The 12,238-nt window shown below is 42.2% G+C and overlaps 1 protein-coding gene across 1 annotated transcript in view; it reads left to right on the forward strand.

The window, feature by feature from the left end:
- Positions 1 to 877: 877 nt before the first annotated feature.
- The window catches only part of CRACDL (CRACD like), a 39,158-nt gene continuing 27,797 nt past the window's right edge, over positions 878 to 12,238 (forward strand). Inside the window, exons 1-3 of the mRNA XM_010170713.2 lie at positions 878 to 915; positions 10,574 to 10,650; positions 11,614 to 11,779. Coding sequence (XP_010169015.2) covers positions 878 to 915; positions 10,574 to 10,650; positions 11,614 to 11,779 — 281 coding nt within the window. The remainder of the gene's footprint in view (positions 916 to 10,573; positions 10,651 to 11,613; positions 11,780 to 12,238) is intronic.

Here is a 12,238-nt window from a genome sequence, read left to right on the forward strand (position 1 = left end):
TAGTAAGAATGAAAAGCTTGCGAGTACATGTTTGTGAGGGAGTAAATGACAAAAAATTAGGGCTCTTACATCTGTGAATCTGATTGTGTTTTTCTTATAGATTGTGGAGGAAGGTTCAGAGCAAAGATGAAAGGATTCAGCAGTGTTGCTTATTATGGCGTGGTCAGAAAGCAACCTTCCAGCCTGTTCATGTAAGAAATTATTTGGGTTAGGAAGACTGTCCAACTTAACTGGACTCTTACTCCTACCCTGTGGTAGTCATATATTGCTGTGACCTTGCATTAAAAATCTTGTGCTCTTTTTTTCTGAAAGTGATCTGAGTTTTACTTGAGTAGAGGAAAGAGAAAGGAGCCCATGGCTCATCTTTTCCCCCATCTGGGCTCAAGAAGATGATTATCAATTGAAAGCTGAGAGGGACTAAAATAGGAAGGGTCAAAAGGGGCTAAATAAGGTCCTTCCCTTATTAAAAGCCTGCCACATGTACCACTTCAGAGCAGGCCTCATAGAACGGTTCGACAAGAGGCCGTTCAGCTTTGCATTTGGCCTGTGGGGTTTAATGCAACAGGAATGTGGAATGTGTTTACAAGGTAGCAGTTATTGCTGAAATATGTGAGCGCTTTTGCCCGAGGAAATTTCAAAGGATTGAGATTGCACTGGCAGTGGCTGTACCTCTTGGACGGTCCATGTGGATGTTGGGGAAGGAACTGGCGTCAGAATCTGCAGTCAGAGCCCTGCAGAGGGAATGCAGGGGAAGATGCTCCCCTTCCCCACCGATTCCCGCTGCTCTCTCGTGGCTCCAGCTGGATCTTGCCTCGTCCTTGCTGCTCCTTCATGCTAGGATGACCCAGGAGGGTGAACCGGTCCTTGGGCTGGAGACATGGCTTCTTGTTATCCCTGCATCCGAGGTGACTCCAGGTTAGCGCACGACTGCAGCCAGTTCAGCAGAGCTGTGTGAGCTGAAATGAGGCAAAGCTGAGGGAGTACTGAGGACTGAGGGCCCCTGATGGCCCCTTTCATGAGCAGCTCCTGGAAATCAACCTGCTTATGTTCTGGATAGTCTCAGCTGGTAGGCTGGTGTATCTCTGCCTGCAAGGGCTCAGGCTTCTCTTAGAATATTTAATTCATTCTTTTTGCGTTTCCTACTTTCTTTCTTTTTTCTCTACCTTAAATATCCAATATTAAAACTATTCTGTACATGGTTCATAGATGATCTCAATAATTATTTAATCCTTCCAGCATTGGAATTCCCAAGGAACCCGGTAAAGCCCAGCCTAGTCTCTTATTTCATGCACTTTCCTCATTACTTGTGTTTGGCCAAACCTGACTGTATTTTTCATTACACTAATGGCAAAATATTTCAAAGTAGACCTGGGTATAGCTATATTCTGTATTCAGATGAGCATGACATTTGAAAAGATTTGTCATTAACTTTTAAAAAAACTTAATAAAACTCTTGACTTAATGACGCTGTTGACTATGCCACACTTTAGGGAGCTGAGAGTAAATAATCCAAGCAGTATAGATGGGCTCAGAAAGGATGAAAATTGGGCCACATTCATCTCTGATGTTAGCAATTGCCTTCCTTGTCTGGTTAACTTGGCCCACTGAGTTTTCTTCAGAATAGCAGATAAAGCAGAATAAGGATTCTGGGTAGTGCTAAACACATTCTGCATCTTAAACTCTCATTAACCTTTGCACTGTACAAGAACACACTGACATCAGGCTAATTGGTGGGGCACCAGCTGTAAGCGTGCCGTTCCTCAGGGCTTGTTGTGGTTCCAGGTGAGTCTTATTCTTTCTTTGCCACAAAGTAAGTGTGTGTGTGTACATAGGTATAGAGACAATTTATTGTATTCATGGTTCCAAAAAGCAAGGAAGGATCAACAAAAGCCCTCATATTTTTCTTTGAGTTTAAAGGCACCAAGACCTTAGAACAATATTGATATTTCTACTCATTCTGAATACCAAAAGACCTAGCATAATTATTTTTATGAAATAGGTTCAGGAATGTTCCCAGTGCTGAATTCAAGAATAATTGCAATTGCGACATGTAGAATCAGATGTAATTTTGTTCTAACTAAGGCAAGACGTTTTACTTTGTTTTCTATTGCTTTTCAAGGAGAGGCACAGTGAATTTTTAATACTTTACTGACCCTTGACTCTGAGTGACGTTAGCCTGCTGTTGTACAAAAAAGGTGAACTTTCAGAACATTACTAGCCAAAGCACTCTACGTGGACCCTTGATATTATTTAAGTTAGAAATATAGGTTGTGCTTCTGTCAGTAAAGGTGGCTGATACAAGCCTAAAACTCTTACAGTATGTTGAGCTGTTTGTGCTCCTAAATATAGCAGAAGATCTCTGGTAGGGAGCTGGCCAGGGGAGGTCTTGTCTCTTTGTGTAAAACAGCTATGCCTTTATTATCCCTGTGTGCTGAGAAAGAAGGAGGAGGGCCAACGTGACTTTATTACTCTACCAGTCTTTTAATAATAATGCTTTCAGGGTTGGTAGAATAGATCTCCTGGACCCTCTATTAAATTACAACAAATAGAGAACTGAAAGAGGGAAGGAAAGGGTTACTCCATAGGAACAAGACATTTCACATGAGTTTGCTTTATTCTTCTGCCAATGCAAACTCCTCCCCCCTCCCCCTTTTTTAAAAAAATTCTTTTATATGGTTGTTTGGTTTGCTTTGTTGTTGAGTTATAGTGTTTAAAGAAAGCATGCAAGCTAAGGCTTTTCACATGAACAAAATAGAACCTCTGACAAAGTGTATACCCTTAATTTACTGAGCCCTATCAGGGAAGCAGAGTTCCCTTCACCTTTCTAAGGGACAGCTTATTCCCTCAGTATCCAGGACAGCAGACTGGGCAATTCCAGTGGTGCCTTCTGACCTCTTATGTTTATGTGTTCTGTTGCAATGCACTTTCTTAAAAACAAAAAGCTCACTCTTCAAAAGCTGCTTAGGAGGAAAGTTTATTTTATGGAGTGTTTCTCACTTCTCTTAGAAACACTGGGGAAAGGAAGGTCTATAAATTCTTAGAAAAAAACAAGTAGAGAGAGAAGGGGTTTTTTTTTCCCCCATCCCTTGGAAGTGTGTTGTGCTTGTAATAGAGAAAGGAATGTGCTGTTGGCAGGGGCACGGCAGAAGGGCTGGTGAGGATCTGACAGGAGAATCTACACAGCCTTTGGAATAGCAGGGATAGATGCACCAGAGAGGAGTTTGGGCTGGGTAAGTGAAGGGAACCAGACACTGCCCAACAGCAGTGAAAGAAGCAAGTGAAAACAACTGAACACCCAGAAAATCCATTGAAAGAGTTAGGAAGATGCATCTGCTGCCTGTTCTGTTTTTCCTGTTGTAGCCTGTGAAGTCTGACGCGCTGGTCATGGCAGGTCTTGCCCTGTTTGCACAAAGGCTGGGAAGGAGAGCCCATGCAGTGAGCTGTATCCTATATCCCCTCTCCCATCTTCCTTTTAGCAGGTATTTTATTACTCGAGGTGCCTTGATGTCTCTTCTATCAGTGATCACAGGGACATCGGGCACTACCTTATGTTTACACATGATATGATAGGGAAATAGATAGATGGATGCAAGTACTGCAAAGGAAAGGGCTGGTGCAGAGAGAGAGTAGCATGTCAGTGGTTATGCACAGCTGGTCCCTGTGCCACAGCTTGCTATTCTCCCACCGATGCTGGAGGCTGAGGAATAGCAAATTCTGGCACAAGGAGCAGCATTGGAAGAGATTATGTTCTGGTGCAACTAACTTTTGTTAGTCACTTTTGAGAGAAAGGGCAAATCGCTCACAGCCAGCTCTGTTCATTTTGACAGTGACTGGGAAGAGGATGGGAGGCAGAGTTTTAAAGAGGAGGGCATTGGCTTTGTGCTCTCGCTTGGATGCCAGCTGAGGACCCACGCAGACAGAGAGAGGATGCAGGTGGCAAAGCTACTCTGAGCATGAGGAGTGGCCCACAGGCTCTCACAGCTTCATCGTGGTTGTGCAATATACAGATTTTCTAATAACATGAGAGCATGCTACAAGGGTAGCAGTAGCTGGAGAAAATGTCAGCCACGAGCGAAGAAACAAAACCTTTTATTAACCAATAATGCAGATAAGAAAAGATGGGGAAGGTGTACCAAGTTCAGTGTGAGATTGATGAAGGAGGATAATGAACTATCATGTTTTAGACAGCAAACTGTTTGTGAAAATACCACATTTTGAAGATGATGTCCCCATGGACATCAATCAGCGTAAAAAAGCAAGTGCTAAGAGCGTCTGCACTAAATTATTAAAACAAGGAGAGAAGTCAGAGACTTTGCAAAGTAATGCTTTTTGTTTACTGATTCCAACCATTTGAGCAAAATAGAAGATCATTGTCTGCCCAACTTTGAAAACAAAAGGCAAAGTTGTATGTAAAAAGTGGCAGGGTGTTTTTCCTCTTGGTTTGGCATGAAGTTTATCTTTGATATTTCATATAGATTTGCTAGAAGAGGAAAATAGTACAGTTTTCTCAGAAAATATGTTTTCACTGGATAAATTCTTTTTAATAATTCGAAAAGGAAGGGAATGCAGCTAGAATATGTGCAGATCCTGTATAGGTGCTGCTATATGGCAGAAAGGCAGGGTGGGCTTTCAATCACAGTGCCGGGGCTCTGGATAAGGCTGCTAGGATGGCGGTGTGTTTGTAAGCATGCACTCTGGTGCATTTGTTCATTTGATTTAAAAGTTGGAGGCCGATTAAAAAGGAGTAATCTGTACTCCTTTGACATAAAGAGAGGTCTGGAGCAGGAAGATATATGGCTTTGGGAATGGTGTCCCGTCCCTTTATGTGAGCTTTTTGGATGTGTTTATACAAGCTAATTGAATTCCCAGAGACCCGTGTCCCGCCCATGTGGACAGGCCTAATGCCTGGGCTCATATGTGCCGTGCTAGCTCAGGGGGAGCACTTCACTCTGCTTCCTAGACCTCCTCTTGCAGAAGGTGGAGTAGAGAGGAGAGGTTTATCTTAGTAACATAAGCTCAAGATGATGGATGACTTCTGGAAAGGATTTTATAATTGGGCACGCTGTGAGAGATTTAGTTCTGGATGAGCTCAAGCGTTATCACTTGGGAGCACTGGAAGTGTTTTGAGAGCTTGAAAGTGGGGGGTGATGTTGGGATTGCTGTTAGTAGGAGAAGTTCTGAGCTTCTGAGAGAGGCATGTTGACCAGCTGGGTTTCTTACGGTGCCAATACCTCCCCATCACAAACTTGTTACCTGTTCTCCTACACTTCCTTCCACCACACCCTGTTGTGCAATGTTTTCAGCACACAGTCTGTCTCCCCTAGTTGCAGGGATAAACCTTTGTTTGAGTGGCAGATGATCACGACACGCTTTTGGACCTGTGCTGTGCCAAGGCCTGGTGTCCTGGGGCTGTGCCTGGATAGTGCTGTGCCTGGATGGTGCTCTCGCCAATCCATGTGCTGGAGAGCTGGAGCATCTCCAGGGCTGAGAAAGCTCTGCTGATGTGCCTGCTGCTGGCAGGGGATCGCAGCTGGTGCCCTGGGCTTGCTCCCTCTGGAAACTTTGAGCTGTCCCTTTTCTGCCATCCATGTGACAGGAGAAAGAGCTGCATGTCCCATGGATAGTGCCTTCATTTCGGATCTGAGCCCTCAGAGAGGAGATGGGTGAGGAAAAACTGCCTTAGTCTTCACCATGGTATTTAGGATGTTTTCAGTTCAGTTACTACCTCAGCTAGAGGAGTCTTTCTGAGTATTTGGGTTTCCTTTTTATCCCCAGAATCCCTACATTTTCTTTCCCAAATCCACCAGGCTGTGTAATACCAGTAGGAATTTTAGTGCATATCATGATACTGAAGAGATAAAAGGGCAGGTCTTCCATTCATGTGAAATAATCTCCCTAAATTCAGATTTTTTATTAAATCACTTTATTTCTCGATATTTCTTTGCCTACTAGAAATAGAATATTTTTATGCAACACAGGAATAAAAGGTGTAAATTGCTGTCATTTGGATCAGCTGTGATTTTTTTTGATACTCACTTTTGAATGTACTGGCATTTGGGATGGATAGGATGGGGACTAAACACCCTTTGTGTTGCCATATTCCCTCTCTGTTCTCTGCGCTCATGTAGTCTCAGCTGTATTTCTTGTATGTTAGCTCATCTAGAAAGGGCAGGGGAAGGAAGAAGGAAAGTGGAAAAAGTCCCTGCTGGGAAAAGTCCAATATGGAGAAAATACTGTTATAAGCTTGAGTATTATTTAGCAATTTATCATCAGACATTTTTGGGCTTATAAAATCTCATAATTAATTGATAAACCAGGTATCTCTAGTATTCCACTGTGAAAAGAACCACACATACAATGCAAAGGAAAGAAAAAGAGGAGGAAAAGAGTACGACTGCTAGCAGTGTGGTAAATCTTGCCCTTGCTAACAGAGGCAGAGAGGTGATGCAGACTGCGCCTCCAGGATGTGAATCCTGCAGAGTCTTCAGATAACAGGGTGATTTAACTTAGTGATGGGCTTCAGCACATCCTTGGGGAAGCTGGAAACAAGAAAGCTCATCAGCCCCACTCCACAGCTGAGCCTCCGGATCCAAGCACAAGGACACACTGAATACTACCCGTGCCAGTGGGTGCTGATTCAAAGCTGCTGGATTTTGTCAGCGTTTCTTTGCACAACTGTTAAATGTCACAGATTTCAGGCAAAGCTTTGAGGAAGGTAAAATTTAGCTCCAGAGAAAACAATCAAATCTCTGCTTACGTCAGGGAAGTGACAAGCAGCTGTAGTCATACCAAGGGTAAACTTTGGCCTCTGTTTTTGGGTTTTTTTTCCCTCTTCTTAAGTATCATGTTTTAATTGAATCTTTCATATGATAAGTGTATTAATAGTGGAGGATTTATTACAGGTGCTGAGGAAAAATCTTGAAAACCTCCCTAAAGATATTGTTAAAATAGGTTATACTGAAGGAAAAAAGAGGAGATGCTGATAGAACAGTTCTCTGAGTTCATATATTCGGGAAAGAAAATAGATTTATCTCGTGGTGGGTGGTGAGCAGGTGAAAACCAGCATTTCTCCAATAGTGATCAGCAAAGGAGCATTTAAAAGGAAAAAACCCTTTCCCCTAGGTCAATAAAAATGTCATTGTAAATTTTAAGGTAGAAATGAATGTGATTGCCTACAGCTAGGTTTGGTGAGATGTTAAGTACCCTGCTTGCAGAGCGGCGCAGAGGGATCTCTGGCAGCTGTTGGATGCTCAGTGGGGGCCAGTATCTCTTCCCTCTGTGCTGGGATATTGCTCCAGTGGAAACTGTCACTCACCAAAACACACAAAGCAAGTGGCTAAGTCTGAGCTTCAGTATTTGCTTAAAATCAAGGTTTGCTAAAACCCCATCTGTTGACTTCCGAGCGTCCTTCTGAAAGCCCCACCACCAGCCCACCCCCTGCCAAACGTTTCGAAACTCCTTCCACTCCCCTCTGCCGACCCCACCTGCCGTCCTTAGGTTAAAGCAACGAGTGCCCATTCATCCCTTGATGCAAACAAATCTCCCCTTGGTAACAGCAGCCATAAAACTCCTCCTGCACCCTTGACACTGGGCAGGTGGCCACGTCTCATGGTCCTCATCACAGCGTGTGTTTGCACAACATAGTGACTGCTGTGAGGGCTCCACCGACTCCTCCTCCTCCTTTTCCTGTGTGTCAGCCAGAGCAGCCCCAGGAGGGTCACATCAATCCCTGGGTTTGGGCTGGAAATTTGCCTTTTGAACTGAAAACCTGAGATACGTCCACTCACGAGTTCTGGCCAGTGAAAGGTCCAAACAGTTCCCTCGCCCTTGTAATTGCATGACAAATTGAGAGGTAGTGTTTTTTATAAAAGTCTTAGAGCCTTCCCCCCACTGCAAAAACACTGTCGCCCATCTGACCCAAACTTCTAGGATTTATTTACCGTAATTTAAAATAACTGTGTCCCTGCTGGGGCCATCGGAGTCTCCATGCTCCTGTGTGGGAGGCAGAGGCCACTGGTGCTTGTGCCCGGTGTCTCCCCTGCCCTGGGTGCCTCTGACCTGCACCTCAGGTCACTTACTGCTTCACTCCAAAGTCATCTTACTCAGACAACCTTCCTCCCCACACACCGCCTGGATCTCTTCGGCAGCTCTCCCACAGCAGCTGGCTCTTCCCCCAGGTGACACTGGGGAGCGGTCCAGGGGTGACTCCAGCAGCAGTGGTGGGACCTGGCCAAGGACCTGGCTCCTTCTCACAAGCCAGTGCTCCAGCCCTACACCCCATGCTGCACCCTTGCAAGAGACATCCCAAAAAGCACAGCTGTGGCAGGCTGCTTTCTCCAGATCTTGCTCACTTTTTGGAAGGACATGGTAATTCTTAGAATAACTGTAGAAAACAGCAAAAACTTGTCAGACCTGAAGAACAGCCATGTGAGGTCAAATGGGGAGTGAGGACCTTGCTTCAAGACACATGGCTGGCAAGGAGGGAGCTCATAGGGTTCAGTGTCTTTCTGTTTCTCCTAAGTGAGGAGATGCATGGCACACCCCTGGTCATGTATTACTGTCCCCAAATGTTTAGCACAGCCAGTGGAAACACCCTTCATGACCTCAGATGTTACACACCAGTCACATAAATCTTCTCTGACATTATGGTCGAGCTAACCTTTTTTAATTCTTTTTTTATTCTCTAGAAAATTGGCTGCTAAGGTTTGAGATGGGACAACATCACATTTTTGGATTGTCAAATATATAATATGTTATCTGCCAGGATTTTGACAGTGAATGTGTTTACACTTGCCTGCATGTTTCAAACTAACGTTTCCATTATGAGGGTATTTATCCCCCAGTGGCTTTGCTATTCAGAGATGGCGAAGTGTGGCATATAAACATTCAGATTAAAAAAATACACCCTCACCTGAGTGCAGCTGGATGCAGCAGAAGTATGCCAGTGGGCCACAGCTGGGGATGTGAGCTATGGCATCCATAATTTATATAGAGAATGTAGGATTCCACCTCTGGATGCATATAGCTTATAGATGCTACAGGGCATGCATATAACAACGGAGGCTTTAAAGGTATTGATTTGCACTCCTGCCATTTCTATTGCAACATGACAGCATGCATCTGAGACATTCTGAGCCTGTTCAATAATTAACTAGATGTGCCACAGCCCACAATACTTATTTATCTGTTACCTCCCATCAGACATTTACTTTAAAAATATATCTATTGTCCAAGTCTGTTCTTTTCTAGGGCTGGTTCCTTCCTAATTCTACCTACATAAGGCAGATGCCCTTGACCAAAAGTTGCTCTCCCCCATCTTTGTGTTTAACTCTGATTTTAGTTTCCCAGTGGGTGGTGGCAGAGGATGTTTCACAACCAGCGTGCGGGTCTGGCTGGCAGGGGGGCCCCAGAGCCACTGGGCAGCAGAAATGCATTTGCTGTGGCTGTCGTGCAGCCCTTTGTCACGGCCCAGCTCAAGTGCTTGCTGATAGTTCAGGTGATGCACTGTGTTTTAGACTTGAGTAATAATCATGTCATTTCCATTTCAGTAACTCTTTGGATTTATGAGTCTCATTACTAAGTCTGCTGGTACTTAAGGGGATCAAAATAGCCGTGGTGTACTCACCTTCCCACCCAGGTTGTGGCATAAGCATCTGTCACCATTACAGCCCAAAGAGTTATTCTACAGCATTTAACTCACTATCCAGGTGATGGCATCCATTACTTTATTCTGCCCTGACCATGAAATTACAGTTTTCCGGGTGAAGAAAAGAGAGCACAAACAGACTACTGCTCTGAAAATGCATTTTAAATTACAGATATTCTGTCCTCAGGCTTGGGATATGTAAAATTTTGGAGATGTTTTTTAATTTAGGAACCTTAATGAGTAAAGTGATGTTTTGCTTCCAAAAAGCAAAGAGAAGAAAAGAAGAAAATCAACTGGTTTATTTTTAGTTGTATTTTTCTGTTGTCTATACAAACAAATAAATAAAAAGTGTTGTTACCTTTTCACAAGTTGCTTAAAAAAGAAGAAAAACTAGAATCCATAGAATACATTGAATTGGATATAAATAAAGAAAAAAATGTGTGCAGTTCTTCACTAACGTTAACTTGTACATGTTATCCAAATACTGTAGTTATCACAAAGACATTTTGTCTGTGGTCATGAATAGGTGCAGAGAGGGAGAGTCAAAGAAGCCCACCTCCTCTGATGCATGCTTTTAGAAGCATTTGAGAATCTCAGGAAACTCGGTTTTCAGTCAGGAGAGGCTAGTTGGTTAACTAAACCTCCATGTACTATTGTCTTATGAAAGTGTAAATGTTCTATGGAATTCATTACACTTTAATAAGCTTCATCCTATGGGTTATTTTTATATTTTATGTATATTTATATATAGATATAATATATATATTTAGAAATATATTGTCTATATATTTATATATAAAAGCATACACATAATATATAATTTTATACTTTTATATTTTAGTAATTTGCCTTTGTGTATGTGTACATATATAGAGTGAAGTACTGTTATTTTGTTGATACGACTGACACTTTTTCTACCTCCTTTAGTGACTGTCACATGAATTCCTCAAGGATAATGGACCCTAAGGTGCGAGAGACTGAAGGAGATGGAGAGGACAATTCAGGTAGAATTGCTCCCTTTCCAGTGAATGAAAAGTGCTGTGACTTCTTGAGCTTCAATGCCTTAGCTCTATCACAGAAGTGAATCTGTTTGTTTAGAGAATGCATTCTCCTTTTCTCTCCTCCTTTCTCCAAAAGCTGTTACATTTTTGGTATTTTCAGAGGCTTGAAATAAGATTTTTCTAGCATCTTGTGACAGTTACCTTTTTTACTCTACAAGATCCAACGATAAGTGAAATGCTGGCAGGGATGCCTCACAGTGCTGTCATGCCTATTCATACGGGACAGGCACAAGTTATTGGGATGTCTTGAGCAAAACTCTTGATTTCATTTCAAGTAGTTTCCTTCACGGAGCTTGCAACTGATCCTAATTCAGGTCTTTCCTTACTGAGCAGACTAGCATTGCTTTTTGAGATTTTTGCTTGATTTCTAGTTTAATACTTTGTGATCCATTGAGTCTTATAATTAGCATTCAGAATATTCTGAGATGTATTATAAAACTGACATTATAACAGCATTAGCCTCCCAACACTGCACATTCCACCTAAGTAAGCCTTTTCTATATTTAAATTGGGTTTGGTAACAACATTGTCTTTATCATCACTATTTAGCTTGATGAACAAAGGCAGTGGGTTTTCAAATTGCAATTTCTTCCCTATATCCGAGGCTGTTAATACCAAAGTTTTTCTTCACAGTCTGATTATCTCAAGAGGCAAGTATAAACCATTAGGAAAGATCCTGCACCGTAGGTTATTTCTTATGTATCATAAACACTGCAATTCATTCTTCAAGATAATAGTAATTTCATGCTATCAGTAGAGTCTTGAAAGACATTAATGCAAGAGTGGACTGTGTTGCTTCTTCCAGAAAAAAAAAATCCACTTATGAAGAAATTATAAGGGAATTATTATTGTTTGAAAAACTTGCAAATGCTGCTGGTTGCATCTCCTTTATGTTTCTTCACTTAGGAAAGAAAAAATCAAAGTTCAAATCTTTCAAAAAGTTTTTTGGTAAAAAGAAAAGGAAAGAAACATCTTCTTCTGGGAGCAGCAGTCTGAAGCTATTCCAGTCAACGAGCGATGTCGCAGCCTCACATGACATGCACGCTAATTATGATTCTGAAGATGAACTTGCGTAAGTCTTTGGACATTACTAGCCACTACTTTGTGGCTAAAAAAAAAAAATAGTAAACAAATACAGAACTGCTACCATGTTTATAGATTAAAGACACTCTAAAATTACCTTCTCCTCTTGTTCAGAATGCTGCATTCTCAAACAGTTGGCTTTTTCAGTAAAGTACAAATTAAAATGGCTATGCAAGGCAAGTCACAAGGTAATTGGATAGGGTGCAGCAAGAAAGAATAACTAAAAATGCTTTCATTTAAGCATAAATAAGCCTTGGATTATTGTTTCAAAAGAATGTAATTCCCATCTTCAAAAATGAATTAGGTACTCTGCTTATATTTTACCAGAATTGTCATATGCCTCTGAGATGTACCTCCTAAGGTTTGTTAAAGAAATTTAGATGCCCAACCATTTAAGCCAGGTTTTTAAAGCTAGGAAGGGATAAAGGGCTGACTGCAACTGTAATCA

Source organism: Antrostomus carolinensis, unplaced genomic scaffold (genome assembly GCF_000700745.2).
Source record: "Antrostomus carolinensis isolate BGI_N321 unplaced genomic scaffold, ASM70074v2 scaffold7946, whole genome shotgun sequence".
In the NCBI taxonomy this organism is placed as follows: domain Eukaryota; kingdom Metazoa; phylum Chordata; class Aves; order Caprimulgiformes; family Caprimulgidae; genus Antrostomus; species Antrostomus carolinensis.